Genomic DNA, 17,228 nt, shown 5'->3' with positions numbered 1-17,228 from the left:
GCTCTAAATTGTTTCTTTATTGGTTATCACAATTTACAAGCAATTACAAACATGCTGTATTGCTTTAGGCTCCTGTAATATTCACTGTCCAAATGTATAGTAATTTCTATTCTTGAATTGAAATTTTATTTATAGAAAAAAGAAGCACCACATCATTCAAACAACTATATGTTGTTACACTTTCTATAAACAGTTAATATGTCAACAACTACATTTTATTAAGAAACTACAATAAATAAATAGCATTTTCACAATTAAATTCATACAAGTACCTATACAATAAATGATAAAAGTTTATGAAAATTTTACATTTCAATGTTAACTTGTAATGTTATGTATATACATATATAATGTCTTTTGTTATTAAGCCAAACATTAATAATACAACAATATATTATACTATACACATAAAGATAGATGAAACTTTACCTGTAATTGTTGCCTTAGTACAGTTAAAGTATAACAATTTACATGTAGTCTGCCTATGATGAACAGAATGCAAAAAAAAAAAAAAAAAAAAAAAGACTAACGCAATCATTTTATCTCAACACAATTGCACCCAACTACTTTATGAAAATAATTTTCTACTCTGAGTCATTTAATTAGTAAATAAAGGACGAGAGAAAGATTAGTACACAGCATAATGCAGAAATATTTAACTGAGTTGTACATAAATATAATTTACTATTTTTCAAAGACAGGGCAGTCAAGTTGTGTGACATTCATTTGCACTTAAATTGTTCAAAATTAGTTATTAATTTTTGTTTAAGAAAGAAATGCTCCTTCTGCTGGTTTTTATCCAGTCAAGTTCATTAAAGTAATAACAAATTATTTATTAATATGCATACAAATCTAGTTGCACTTAGTTTGAATGAGAATCCCTCAACCACACTGAACAGAATCCACCCATCAAAAAAAGTGGCGAAACTTGAGATATTGTAGATGCCAAAACTTAACAATCATTATTATAAGCAGAATGAATACGGAAAAGAGAAAAAGGAATATTAATTATACCAAACAGAGGCTGAAAGGTACAAACAGCAGACTTGAATGGTTTTGACAGAAGTTGACACCTAGTGCAATTCGAAAGCTCCAAGTACGTGAGCAATCGAGACCACAGCACAGAGCATGGATTGTTGCAGGCTTGATCATGTGACTCCTGCACTCGTTGTTCATTTGTTTGAAATCACCGAGGTAAAAAAGCCAACAAGTTGTTGGTTGAAGTTCTTCTAATGTGAGGAAATTTATGTATAAGAAAATGCTGGGAAAACAATGTGTTCTCAGCTTTATCTACTGATCATATTTGGCGCTGTAGTCGAAGTGCAATTCGAAAGACCTTTTGCTTCCAGTCCACAGCTTCAAGACCGCATTGTGAGACCGTTCTCGGAGGATGCTCGCTTCAAGTATGGTCTTGCACCTTTCGGACACGGGCAGAGTCTACTCTTAAAGTCTATCAAATTCAGGATGTGTACACATAATGCATATTACTTACTTATATGTATCCCCACTAAGGCGATTGGTTAGCACTTCTCTTTGGTGCGAGTGGTTCCAGATTGGTCCCCACTGGGAATCTCAAAGTCATCGTAACTCTGCATTGTTAGATCAATTGTGGAGCTAAGTGCAAAAGCCAGCTAATACTTACCATAACAATTGAAGCATTGATAGCACATCACGAAAACAAAAGCTTCTTGACCCTCAAAGAGATACTGTGCCACAAAATTAAACTTGCTTACTTATAGCATGCGTGTTCAATATTGACTTCAGAGTGACGACAGGATGTCAAAGAAAATTTGAAAGGGTGTTACGGATTAAGTACGTTACACTATCTGCTTGTGAAACAGATTGCTAAACTGCTACAAGTTTGGAAAAAACCAGTACCACTAATATCAATGCACATCTTAATTCTTAACCCTCCATTACGTGTGTGGGTGACCAGTGTCATAAGTGACAAGGACATCAGAGCATCTAAAGACAGATCACACAGTAGATTCTGATGTTGCACAGAGATGGGTTAGTGAGGAATGGGGGAACATGTAAGTGTGTGTTAGTGATGAAAGTAAACATGATACTTTTTCAGTTGTTACGTATATTCAGGCACATGGGTAACAACTGTCACCCACGCATGGAACTGACAACTTTATAATATTACGTTGCTTAGAAGTGCAGCAAAACTACACAGCCGAACTTAGATCAAAGACAAAGAAAGAACATTCTGTATACAGTGGCATATTCTGAAAATTTGACCTGGTTTAGCTCAAGAATTCTAATTTATTGTATGTATTTATTATATATTAATTACATATAACAGAAATAAAACACCAAGTACAACAAAATAGAAGTCCAACAACTTCAAATTTTATGACAATCTCTATACATACGTATATACAGGGTAGCCTGGAGCTGACTGACACATTTCAAATTTGAATATTGCACTGGGAGATTCACAGGAAAGGGAACGGTAGAGGAGAGAATGCCATTTCATATGTAGTCAGTTGCAATGAAACAAAGTGCTACACAGTTATTAAAAAACTAAGTCTGTGACAGGAGTGCAGTGTGTCTTTAGACGACAGTTCAATGTTGGTCGACATGGACATGTACGGTCTCGGAATACCATATGACTTTAGGTGAAGAAATTTGAAGCAACGTACCATGACTATTCAAAAACTCAAACAAGCCATTGTTGACGGGAGTTGCTGCTGTTGATAAGGTCCTATGGACGCAATATCCAGACACGCTTGCAACAGCATTGATGTAAACGGAGGACATCTGCCCAATGTAGTTTTTTTTAAAAATAAGCTTATAACTGTAAGTTACAAATAGCATACTTGGATGTATTTATAGACGGTTTTGCTTATTTTCCCTGTTTCCATATATTACCTATGACCATTTGAAATGTGTCAATCAGCTCCGTGCCACCATGTATATATGTATGCCACTGGCAGTATAGTTCGCAGAATATATCAGGCTTTAAAAGACAGTTTAAAGGTTGGGTGACAGTATGTTACAGAAAATTGCATACCTAATGCAGGGTTAACTAAAAAGAACAACTTTTCAATTATCTTTGAAGGTGAGATGCTAGAATGAACCTCCTTCTAAAATATATCAGTAGAAATGTGTGAATTTACATATCATATCAATAATAAAAGTAATAGTATTAATTGTGTAGGTGAAGTTCCATATTCCCAACTGCTACTGCCAAATGGAAGTAAAAGCTGTAACATGTTATCAACTCTGTCCTATATGACACAACCTGCGCTAATGAAGGCAGTAGCTCTTTCAAATTAATCTGATAACAATGAAAACACCAACGTGGAAGTACATACTCAATTATACAATGTGTGATAAACCTAACCTTGACAGTATATATATATATATATATATATATTGCACATTAATAGAAAACATTCCCCGCCATGCAGTATTCACAATAATTAATTTTAAATAGGAACATCATACCACAATAAAGAATTTTCCTTTACTGCCTCTTCTTTGTCACCTATACTGGCTAAAGTGAGTACCATTTACTTGTGCCGTGCACGTTGCACCAATCAAACACAATTACTTCTATTTCCTTCGACAAGACAAGACATTGTACCCTGTTACGTTTATGTAACACCACTGTTGACAGGTATTCTGAGCAAAGAAAGTTCCGCTTCCGATTTCAGCATGTTGACTTTCTTTTATCACCAATCAACAACATGCATATAACGGAAGCTAATTTGCAGGAAATTGACAGACACAAAGCAAAAACAAGAAACCTAGAAGCAGCTAGTTTGTAGTGATATATTAAATGGGAACACATAGGGTGGCCCAAACAAAGATGATAATAATGTTCAGGTATAGTTTTGTTTGGGCCACAGTGTATTTTTTGAAGGCTATTTGAATAATGATGCAAACTTTTGGATGTTGTAAAAATGCTGTGTGAAATGCATGAAAATGTTGTTTCCCTCATTCGTATTTATACACAAAAATTGTGACGGTAATAATATCCTCACCACTAAAGATTATTTGGAAGATACGGTAAATATTTTGCACGAGGACTAAATGAAAAATAATTAAATGCATTGAAGCTACCCTGTTCCTTGTAAGTGGTAGTTTGTGTATGAAAATTATGAATATTCTTCATATGGTTTCCATTCATCAGTTTCTAGAACAGAAATGCTTATAGTGCCACAAACTATTACAGTGAAACTTGACCCACACACTTGAATGCTCTACAAGAAATTCCAAACGGATGACATTTTACAGACTTTGGAATATCTTAGAGGCTTTTCCAAATTAGACATATTTTTGAAAAAGCCTTTGATGAGATAAACCAATGGTCCAGCAGCACATTAAAACGCTGAAATATCTCTATTCTATATATAATTTTGAATGGATCACAGTGATCTATGCTGTTTCGTGAACATTAGATCAATTTGAAAGCAACTGAACTGTTGTAAAATAAATTACAAGACAGAGATAATCTGATTGAAACTTTTAATAATTTAGGTGGTATCTTAGTCCTTAGATTATCTGACTACCATGCTAGAGACCCCGAGATCCCATCTCCGGTGGGGGAGAACCAGGACTTTTTCCACCTGTTCAAGTGGCTCCGGTGCCCACCCAGCATCATACAAAGTGGGTTCCTTGAGGAAACTCTGGGTGGCCAGGGGCATGGTGCTGATCACATCACCTTCGGCTGTGATAAAAAATTGTGGGGTCCCAACTTTACTTTACTTTACTTTACTTTAGGCTTATGTCGTTCAGTGTGGGATTCAGCTTATTGAATGCATGAAGGTGGAAAAATGTACAAAATGAACAATAGAGATACTGAACGTTGATAGATAAATAAAATGCATGCTAATCTGTCTTTAAAAAATGCATTTGTTTCTTGATATCTTTGTCACCTATAGTTCCGATTATCCTTTTCATGATCTTATGGTACAAACTCATACCTAACTGTTAGGATATGCTGTTGTTTCGTCAACTGTGTAGCTTGTGGTGCAAAATCTTTCTCTTTACAAGCAACACATTCAACTCGGCAGGTATTTATTGAAAATCTTTCAAAATTAACTCTGTTTGTCTTGACAGCAAATACATTTAATTGGCATTACACATTCATACAATTTTTTAGGAACTATGTAATAAGGAATTATTTCCTCATGTTAAAACCTAACAGAAGTAGAATATATATTTTTATTAATGATTCAATGAAATATTTCCGTTCAATCTATACCCCCCTCCCCGCATGCACACTAATGTTTTGAAGAAAAGAGCATCATAATTCTTGCATGAAACCATTTGCATATACTTCCCATCTTTTGATTGTAATAAAATACATTTGTTTATTTGAAACTACAGAATATACCAAAGAGACAACTAAGTGCTAAAGCCTTCATGGTGTACCATTTACAAAATGTGAAGCACTTTATTTACATATATTCAATTCTGCTATGACTGTGGAAAATAATAATAATGTACAGAGTGTTTTAAAAGTTCTGCAGGGTTCGGAAAAGCTATAGCTTTAAAGTAATTGGTTTGTTACAGTGACATTTTTTTTTTTTTTACACAGAGGAAGACTTAAAAATTTGCTCTGTTCACACTGCTGAATGACGTGTGCGCAGGTGATTCCAAAATGGCATTGATGCACGAAAAAGCTCAGTGCGTGTGATGGCTTGTTAAAATCTTGTATTTTGGTGTGGAGAAGGTTCCAGAAAACCACCTCCAGCAGAGACAAGTATCCAGAGATGGTACGAAAAGTTTAAGGCTGTGGGAAGTGTAGCAGACTTGCCACATAGTGGGAGGCCAAGAACAACAACATTCTGGATGAGCTCCATCAGAACGCAATTCTCAGATTCAAACGAAGGTTGCAAGAGTGTTTCAACGTGAATGGTGTCCAGCTGAAAATCTGACGATGAACCAAACATCAACATTACTTTTAAAGTTTCCTCTTTGAAACAAAACAATATTTCATTGTAATAAACCTATTACTTTAAAAGTTATAAGTTTTTAGAATCCTGCAGGACTTTTAAAACACACTGTACTTTCGGAACATTTCCTTGCTGGTAGTACTAGAAATGATCACCCAGTTATCCTACTCATATCTTACCATCAGATGAAAGAAGCAAAAATGGTGCTTAGCTGGAAGAAGGTGCATCGGAAATAAGCTAAAAAAAAAAGTGATTTCCAAAATTTTGCAATCCATTTTACAATTAAGCAATATAAACAAACTGTGTAAATGATGAATCATGATGAATAACATTATTTAAAGTAAAGAGCTATGAAAAGTCTGACTGAAAAATATCAGACTTTCGAGGAGTCTAATAAAGATGCAAATGATTCAAAATTTGAAATGGATTCTGGGATAAAGTGACAGCTATTTCATATACTTTACTGTAATTCTTTGCACATTTTAAAACAAAAATCTGGTAAATTGATGCACATAATTTGTACTGGATTACTTACATATTAATGTTGATTAATATTTTTAATAACTTTTAATTGTTACAATCTTTAAGCATCAGTAAGAGTATTGGCTCAGCCCTAATAAATACTAGTGCAATGCACACATATTGAAAATGATACAAATTTGTAAAATAACAACATCAGAAACAATGTTCTTACATTCTTGACTAATAAATACCATGAGAACAATCACTGTTATGTGACTGAAGAAAAAAAAAAAGCACCTTGGACCAGATAAACACCAAACACTGAATATGGGTGAGTAATGTTCAACATGAAGAGCTAAGCTACAAGAAACTACATCATAGTGAAAATACCTACGGCTGCCTTGCTCAACATGTCTTAAGAGCTCGGAGAACTACTCCCAGGAACAGATAACCGTGCTCTTTTGGTTACAAGATTACGGTGGGTACAGAATGGATCAAACTATGCTGGATAGCAGGTAATGTTCCTGCCAAGCTTGAGAAGCTGCTAGTATTACATTTTTTTTCTCATTTTTACGAATTCATACACAGTACCTCATCATGTGGTTGCGTTAGGAATCAGAAGAATAGGGTACAACCACTGCGAGGGTACTGTGATGACCAAACCTGCATGGCAAGGGAAGTTTCCCGTTATTAACGAAACTTAAGTTCATTAACAAAGAAAATAACAACAATAAAAGTAACAGTATTTTTAGAAGCTAATATACTTGAAGTAAGGCTTGAAGCTTTCCTGGCGGCGAATGATGAATAATTCTCTCGGGCTATCAACCAGGTGAGCTGTGGATTTCTATGCTTTTGAGAGCCAACGTCACTGTCATCAGATCTCATTACTCTGAAGATGAAAGTGACGTTAGCTCTTGAAAGCTTGGAAGTCCTTCCAGAATTCACTTGGGTGATAGCCTGAGATTACACCTTTACTGTGACCTTTAGTGATTACGAAATAGAATTATAACTTTGGAGATGGTCTGCACAGTTTTAGATATTTTATAGTTAAAATATAGTTCTGTTGTTCGAACTATTCTCAGAACGGTGTTTAATCACTAATGTGTGCAGTTCAATTCTGAAGTACAGTGGAATCTCAATTTTACGTTTTTTCAGGGGACCAAGCTGCAAGAACTTAAAATGGGGGAAAATGTAAAATCGAGGTAATTTTATAACATTTTGCTATGTTGGGTATAATGCGGGAAAATGTAAAATCTGAGAACGTAAAATCAAGGTTTCACTGTATTCACAAAATGAAATTTTAAGTAAGAATTATAAGGCAAAAGGCATTACTGTACTGAATACCCGGCAGTGCAAGTTGAGTAACGTGGACACTTGCCAATGGTCTCATGTTGCCCATTTCATCACAGAAGGAAACAAGAACAGGCTGGTGTGCAAGAAGGGAATATGTCATAACATGCAGAGGCCATTGGCATTGGGTGCAGCAAGTGTTGGCATTGGTAGTGGCCAGTTCACCGACGTGGTTGGTTGTTGCTGACACAGTCCCCTACTTATGGCAGAAGCTGTTACACTTATGCCTTTTGCTTTACGTTACTAAACGACATGACTAAGTTTATCTCAGTAGACAATCGTATTTCTGTTAAAAATTCTAGCACAAAGATGTCCCAGTAATTATCGAATACAAAAAATATATATCATTTCCATTCATCTGAAAATAATGTAGCCGAAGCTTAAATAATCTTACTTTAAAATACACAAATACAACTAAATTATGCATAACATGATATTCTAAAGAGTTTGTTAATAAAAGAAAATGTAGGCACATTATTACATAAGGGGATGGACAAAAATGCAATTAATTGCGAGTTATAGTGTCCCCTATAAAGTTGCAAAATGCTTAATAAATTTGGTTACCTTTTTGTGGGGCACCCTGTACTTTTTGGTGGATTGGGCATTTAAAATAGATGAGACTGGCAGTGCTCAAGGATTGGTAAAAAGGTTACAAGAAAAGCAAAGATGCATAAAGGTTAGGTAGTACAGAGGGTGTGAAGAATTGTATACAGTAAAGATAGGGGAATGGTGGAAAACGAGACTTCTATGCTGACCCAGAAATAGGTTTGAGGATGATTCTGATGATGATGTATAAGAATGTACATGTATGGAACACGAATTGGCCTAATCTTGCAGAGAGTAATCTTGCTTGTATGAATCTGTATGCGAATAATTTCCTGGCACAGAAAGCTGAAATAAATTTTAAACAGTTCCAAAATAACAGAAGCACATCTGTTACTGGATGTCTTACTGAGTTTTCACACTGAAGTGACAAGCGACAGGGGAGTCATGTCACTTAAGAATGAACTGGCCACAGCAATGATTTACGGCAGATGTCGCATGCTGCATAAGCCTTCACGTGATTGGTCGGTGTTCAAGTGACATGCATCGGCATTAGGTGGCAACACACTCCTTCCTAACACAAACCTTTCCAGATTTCTCATAAATTAACCCAAATATTTGATAGTTCCTATGCTTCACCATAAAAGGTTTCACCCATTCATAAATATATCATCTTTTCTATGACTTACTTCTGTTGTGGCTCACATCTTAAAGCAACGTATTTCAAATTTTGGGGATTAATACATTTCAATTTCCTTTGCATGGAGTCAGCTGACACCATTTTCTTTTTCTTTTCACAAGTAGCTGTCATTTTTACTCCTCAGTTCTTATTAATGTAGTAACTAAATAGTCACATTCACATTATGTTGCATAGTTGGTCCACGAAACAAAATATCTCGATTCAAATTATGAAGTAACTGCAATTTAAACAAAACGTGTATTCTTGGCATGGTGAGTTGAAATTTCTCATATTTATATCATTTATCAACTTGAGTATGGTTGAACAACAAAAGCCTTGTAACAATAGCTGAAAAATGTAAGATATTTCACTCTGTAAATAGAGAGTTACAAGACTCTGTTATTAGTTTCAGAAAAGAACAACAGGGCGTTCCCAATGGCATAGTCACATCTCAGTCTATGACACTTAAATTCAAAAGAAGGAAAACACATGAAAAAAAACCACTGGCACTTTAGACTCTATATCAAATAAGCAACTATATGTTAGAAATTCTAATTTTAGCGAAGAACACTTAAAATTCTACAGCTATTGAATACTGCAAATGAATGCCTAACAACAGTCAGCTCTGATGCGACATTACAAAAAATATAATTTTTTGAAAGTTTCAACAAGACACTGCTGCAACTTATTTACAAATAAAATATTACCTGAATTTGCAGGAGATGCAACATACTGTTATTACCTACACTTGCGTAGTTGCATTCACTGTCTGTGGTAGAACTCTTCACATCAACAAATCACAAGTATTTATTCCTATGCAATTAATACTGACGAGTGTGCACTTGTACTTTATTTCTTGTCAATGTAATAATGAATCTGGTATAAAAAACATGAATGTAACTGGCCAACATCTGCCATTCCAAAATGCAACTTAGATCAACAAATATTTACATACAAACATCTGACATATATCAACTATAATTCATTGCGACTTCAGTTTCATGTTAACCTCTTAAACTATTTCGATGTAAATATAAATTATTTTGATTCAAGCAATATTTCTAATGACTTGTGTTATGTCTGTTCTCAAGAATTTCTAAGACATTTTTTTAAAGGCAAAATGTTTAGGGAAGCAAAAGTCATTAACATTTAACCATGAGAATTAATTTCACAATTCTGGACAGATTTCAATGAGCTTTCAACCTATTCACAACTTTAACAAAATATATATTATTCAAATAAGCAGCAAAAAATATCCATATTGTAGCTACATGTTTCCCTATGCCACTTTTCACTGCAGGGTTGCTACTCGAAGGCCACGATAAAATTCAAGTATAATTCCCGGTTTTCAAGGTGAATTTTCAAAAAATGCAAGGCTACAAGCACATGTTTTCTCTATTTCAACTTTCGTATTACTGCCTCTCACCACCCATACACAAATAAATTAACAGTATAAAGTGTGTGTGTGATCTCAATGTATCCAAAAATTCAAATTAAATTAAATTAAACGGTATATTACATTTAAAATATTTAATTTAAGGTGCCGAGTTTACGTTTGCCACGTCATATACTCAGACTCGAAATACATCTACAAACACAAGTCACAAATGTTCAGGTTTGTATTCTAATCTACGAAAAATTGTTAATTGTATAAGAATTTCAGACTAAAATTTACCTAATCATCTTCAAGATATTGTCCATCTGTCCGATATTGTTCTGCAAAGGACAATAACAAGTAAATGGGTTGAGAGAATTCTGTTTCATTTTCCACGCTTCCTTCCTTGATAGAAATAAAAACTAAACTGTGAAAAACTTGCCTCAGGACTTTTATCAATATGTATAAATTCAATATGATTTGGATTAATAAATGTTGCAATTTTTCACGTCTACAGAGAAAAATTCAAGCAGAATTCATGTATAATTCCGGAGCCAATAATTCACGCAGAATTCCCGGAACTCAAGGAGTTCCCGGTGAGTAGCCACCCTGCACTGGTTATTTCAAATTTAAAGAATTTAATTAATTGATTGCAAATTTTAATGATTATTCTCATGCTCTTGAAACAAGTTAAACTATTTAATTTTGTTTTCTCATGTAGACACATCAGATGCAAATCTATTTTGATAATTTACAAAAGTAAGCCTATATCACACACCCAAATAATTTTTAAGAAAAAAAAAAAGGCTGGAATGTGATATTTTCTACTTTACAAGACTGAAAATCTCAAAATTTTCTTGTAAAAAAGAATGTAAGAATAAGAAAATTTATATTTTACATGAGCTTTCTCTTTATAGCCTTTGTCGCTAATTTAATTTTTCTCAGAGCAAAACACACTGAATGTTCACAAATATATTCTATCTCTTATAAATCAGAATCTAAAAATATATGAAACTGGGCAAAAATTTAAACCCACTCTTGTTTGTTGTATTGATAAGTGAACCATCTTATATATGCACACACACATATAAACATAGATTAAGAGGTTAATGTCATTTACAACAATGTCTTTTTTTATATTCTTTGTTCTTTCAATGTATATAGTAACTGTATATGAGCACCTATTACATTAAACAGAGAAGATAGGTGGCGGGAGGACATTCCAAACTGAACTAAAGGAAAATTCAAACTATGATGAAATGAAGCAGTTAATATAATTTAAATCATTTTGAAGAATAGCCATATCTGCAAGGCAAACTACCATATTTCACTGCAAAATCATCACACCCTGCTTTTCGGTCCGTAATCGTCACATCAGTATTTCAGATAATGAAACCAATGATAGCAGCACAGAAGACTAAATTTTGTAATTCTGTACTTTGTAGTACACTGTAGTAATTTGTCTGAAGTTTAATATTTCTACTATAATGCACAAATAAAAAAAAACTTTATTCTCAGAAGGGAAAAATTTTTGCTAAATTGTCAAAAATAAATGATGTAGCCTTTGTTGATTTGAACTATATTCAATTGTTATGTCATTCCATACATCCTAATCAGTTTAATAATAAATTATTTTTAAGTACCAGTAATCCTGCCACAATTAAAAAAGTTCATATTATGTCAAAACCTACTCTTTTTTTCAGAAAAAAAACCTGGCATAAAATCTGTGACAATTATGTGGTGAAATATGGTATATTGAACATCATATTACATCTCAATGAATCACAAGAAACAGTTGCAACAAGAACTAATGCATAAAAAGAGCACATAAAACTACTTCACAAAACCCATGACACTGTAGTTTCATATCCAAATATAAATCAATGTTTAAAAAATTCAATTGTTTCAATGCACAATTTACTTACCTCAAATGTCACTCTTGCATTGGGAGTTAACAAATTGCATGAACACTTTTACTTAAGACAAATATTATCAAACAATGAATATACAAAAATTATGTTAAAATTTCATGAAATTTTCGAAAAAAATCATACGATTTGGAAAAAAAGTACAAACATTTCTTCGAACATATATTTTTAAAAAACATTCTTACTTTCTATAAAAAAAATGGCTAACTTCGTACAAGGTTAGCAACATGCCTGGTTTATCTCTTTCACTAAGCATATATAAAGAAGAATCCTTACAGCGTCAATATAGTATAAAATTACAACATACAAATTTACACTGACAACTACATTTTTTGTACAACCAGAATGTCACACTTCAGTCTTAAGAGTACATTATGGTAAACTGTATAAATTTACTTAGCTGCTATTGACACATCCACTGTTTCGCACTGGTACATATATAGTAAGAAATGCAAGCAGCCATTGAAGATTTGAGCACAGTGTGTTTATTACACGTATCACAAGAGAGAGAATGATCCACTTAGTCTGTGGTGATTCTACAGGGGAACCTCGATTTTGTTTTTCAGGAAACCACGAAAAAAAAAAAAAATGTGGGGAAATGAACAATCTGGGAAAATTATATAGCATGTTGATCTGTTTAAACCATGAAGATTGATAATAGTGTAAAGTGTAAAAACCTGGAAACTAAAATCGGGGTTGCACTGTATGTTGTTTTATAATTATTTTTTATGCAACAGAAAGACAGTTAATCACAATGATGAAAGACAAGACAGTTAATCAAAATGATGAAAGACAAAAGTTCTACTGCTACAACAAGCATGTATTATCAGTGATTCTAGGGTGTTCGGGGAAAAGGCACATAAGTCACTGCGATATTCTGTTGCTTTTATCCAAGTCACACTGAATCAATATTATCAGTATAATTTTTTATTGGGCTTCTAAACAGTCATGTAAAAAGCAGTCTGCTGTAAAATTGCATTATTTGGCTTTAAGTCCTTTTCCTCAACAGCCTAGAATTGTGATTAAAATTATGTATATATACAGGCAGTATTCATCATCACTGGTTAGATATAATGATGTTGTCTAGATATTATCAATAGTTTAATAGGCTTATGTAGCCATGAAACTATAGTGAATGTGTAGACTACAGCAAAACTAACCACATGAAGATTCACGTGAACCCTCGGAAAGGAATTTTAAGTAGATATAATTTTCACAATTTGGAAATTATAGAGGTTTCTCAACAGGAGAAGAAATTTCGAAAATGGCTTGGCTGCCGTCGGCCAAGCTTTAATGGCAAACTTATCTGTTAAACATAGACAGAATGCTGGCAAATTCCTTCAAATATTTTACAGTGTACCCTCTTTATTGCATTGTCCACTAGCTGCCCTTCTTAGGGAGATTTCACAACAAAGTTAGTATGTGACATGTCACTTTGGAAAAGGCAAATCAGTAACAACCATTCACACCATAGCCTGCATCCAACGTTCTCAAATGACATGCAACATGCATTGCTTCAGTGTTAAACCTCTCTTACAAAGCAAAATGAGGAAGTTAAAGGTACGAATGGCAATTAATATGTTAGTGTTGTAAAGAACTTGTCATGTACAAGACAAATATTTATTTTTAAATACTATTGAAAGTTTCCATGTTTCGGTCAGAATGATAAAAAAAATTATGTTCTTTTGGTAGTTGCATGTATATACAATGGAACCTTGACTTTACATTTTTTCAAGAGACCAAGTTGATAAAACTTAAAATATGGGAAAGCAAAATGGATGAAAATTTTGTAACATTTTGCTACGTTGAGACCATCAAGATTGAGTGCATAATGTGGGAAAATGCAAAATCTGGGAATGCTCCAGAGTTAGTAATTTCAACTGTGAGTGAAATGATATTCATTCATATCAATACAATTGTTATCTGACATATTAATCGCCAATGCCAATAACACACTGACAGATTGGCATGATATTGTTATGAGTGAATTAATATATAAATATTTATTACTACTCTGGGCAATTTTAAACTGTCACAATGATTGTCAGATTGGTTAGAATCAGTACGAGTGATTCCTTCAATGCAGAAATGTTGTGTACAACAAATTATGAATTTACTTGTGCCAATTTAGACAAATTTAGCAAACCTATTATTCAAAATATATGTGGAATACTTTTCTGTGGGAGGGGAAAGCATGAAAATAGTGCATTCTATTGTTTTCTACTCCAATACTCCACGATCAAAGAAAACTCTTCAATGTAAATAAAGCAAAGAAATGCAAACATGATCAGAAACTTTTTAAAAACTTAAATAACATGAGTCATATGTACAATATATATAATCACTTCTTGTTACATAAAAAAGTATGTATATTTTTACAATAAAAGCAAACAGAACGATTTCATCAAAATTTTTAAGCAAAGAAGACACAAAGTCAAAGCAAGTAAATATAACAAAAAATAACACTGCTCATGTTATATTCTGTTTACTATACAATGGCATCTAAGGTTATAACAGCAATGGCATCTAATTAATCCCATTTATTACCATACATAAAATATAAAATCTTTAGTTGGAAGAAGTACCCATGGAAAGTTTCCTAAGAATACAGTACGAACAATTGCTGTTAAGGTGTGTCAAGATGAAATTTTCCAAAAACTATTCGAAGTTGGTACACTTTTTTCATGTGTTCTTACCACATCTGAATAAGCATAGCATATTGTACTGTCGTCGAACTGTGTTTAGAAATGCCTGTATATATACGTTTATACAATACATAAAATATATACAAATTTAAATAAAATGCACAGATGAAAATGCAACTTTTAAAAAAAATCCATTTACTAGGTTTCTGCTCTGATAACAGTTGTTTATCAGTTATTAAATGCACATGTATGTCAACAAACACACTCGCACACACACACACACACACAGTCACACACAAATTGAATATTATCATCAATTAAACTACTACGCAGAGTTCACTTTGGTTTAAAAAGCACTAAAAACATATTTACAGGGCTAACGATAATAGAAGTACTACAATAGAATATTTCACAAAAGAATCCTTATACGGTACCTGAATGTGAATTATCACTCACTGACTGATCAGTAGATGCTTTTTTGTTTTTTCTCACCTGAGCATACATGGCACAAGGGCTGTCATGAAGTGCATCTTCTTGCTGCAAATACCCACCGTTATTTTCCACAGGAGCCACGTCACCATGTCCCAAATCAATCTCTGTGAACTCGGGTCCTTCCGGCTCGGGTTGAACGTATCTGTTGCCTGCACAAGAAGCAGCCGACTGCTTCTTCACCTTTTCGTAACCCGGTACGGTGTCATTGTCCGAATCCTTATTCTCTTCGTTATGAAGTCTTTCGTAAGGAGGGCTGTAAGGAGACGAAGATGACACGCCAAAATATTTCACGCTTTCATAGTTCGGATCATCCTGGTCCTGATCGTTGTTGTGATGCAGTGTCTCATAGTTGGGTTCGTACATGCTACCTTCCGTTCTATTCACGTCGGCTAACACTTCGTAGTTTGGTTCCACGATTTCTTCACGTGTTTGCCTCATGGATCTCACAGTTTCATAGTTCTGATACGCGGAGGAATGGAAGCCTGCTTCCTGAACATTTGAAACTTTTTCATAATTTGGGTCGCTGTCAGTTTCCACTGCTGCGGCATTTTCAGATTTGACAACTTCATATCCAGGTTCAGGCAAACTATCACCGTAAACACCTTTCTTTGGTTTCAGTTCTTCGTACGTGGGATCGGAATCCAACGACGTGTTATTTCTTTGCAACATAGATTTCACAACTTCGTACCCAGGATCATACCCGCTTGCCTCTTCCCGTTTCACACTTTCGTACCCCGGTTCGCATTCCTCATCCGTTGCCTGGGCAGATCTTAATCTCGACCCTATTCTTGACGTGACAGCACTATTACTCACGCTTTTATGTTTCACGATTTCGTACCCCGGATCACTTTCGTCACTCTTTATATTATCTGATACAACTCCGCCAGCTACGGTTTCGTATCCCGTATTCCTACTCTTCCTGCTACCAAAGTTCTCAAACGGCTCATCTACGACGACGTCATGGTCGGAACTCGACACGGAAGTAGAATCCTTCATCTCGTTGGAATCGGTGCTCTGCTTCCTTTTCGGTCTCGCCCCCAGTGCATCATGGAACTTCTCCTCCATCGGTTCACTTTTATTTAACCACATGTCCACAGAATGTCTCTGAAAATTATCGTCGCCCAGCAAAGGATACGGCGACATCACCGGTTGCTGCAACATGGGTCGTCTCACTTCGGCTCCATCTCCCGTCCAGTTTCCAGCGGAAGGTTCCGAATAGCCAACCGCACCGGCATTCGATTCGCTCTGCTTCGAAGTAGCCAAGGAACCTGCACTCTTCTTCTTGTTCACTTTGGCATACATTTCCTCCACGCATTTTGAAGTAGACTCCTCTGCACCTCGAGAGAGCTTTCTCGATTTGTCCACCACCGAGTACAGTTCGGATGCTTCAGAGGCAGGAGGGGGAGGGGGAGGGAGAGGGGAGTTCGCTTGGCGCTTCTCTGGCTTTGGAGACCCCAAATTAGCCACAGAGCTGGTTGCACTGGATGACGATGCTGGAAAAAAGAAAAGTTAACTCGTATACCATATTTACTCTAATACCCTACATTCTTCAAGAACACCATATTTACTCTAATACCCTATTCATACCTTGTATGAAAACTCAGAAATCTTAAATATGAAGAGTGATTGGAATCACTTAAATTACAAACACTATACTTAAGAATTAACAAAATAAGTGTGTTTGTACATAATATGCTCTCATCAAAGATTGACAGTGACAATCTCCCATGAAGAGAGATATTGCTTACAAGGTTTCCCAATATAGCACTAGACGCAATTCCCTTATTACAGTAAATAGTAACAATGGCGTTGAACTGAAAAAAATCTTCTACATAATTTAAA

General features: G+C 34.7%; 1 protein-coding gene across 4 annotated transcripts in view; it reads right to left on the bottom strand.

Moving 5' to 3' along the window:
* Positions 1-6,669: 6,669 nt before the first annotated feature.
* The window catches only part of LOC145997166 (uncharacterized), a 177,374-nt gene continuing 166,815 nt past the window's right edge, over positions 6,670-17,228 (bottom strand). For all 4 annotated transcript variants that reach the window (XM_083133846.1, XM_083133848.1, XM_083133849.1 and 1 more), the window contains one exon: positions 6,670-16,879. In XM_083133846.1, the coding sequence (XP_082989972.1) occupies positions 15,318-16,879 (1,562 nt within the window). In that variant the 3' untranslated portion in view covers positions 6,670-15,317. The remainder of the gene's footprint in view (positions 16,880-17,228) is intronic.

Source organism: Lepisma saccharinum, chromosome 13, assembly GCF_977018435.1.
Source record: "Lepisma saccharinum chromosome 13, izLepSacc3.1, whole genome shotgun sequence".
In the NCBI taxonomy this organism is placed as follows: Eukaryota; Metazoa; Arthropoda; class Insecta; order Zygentoma; family Lepismatidae; genus Lepisma; species Lepisma saccharinum.
This window is presented reverse-complemented; position numbering and strand designations above follow the sequence as displayed.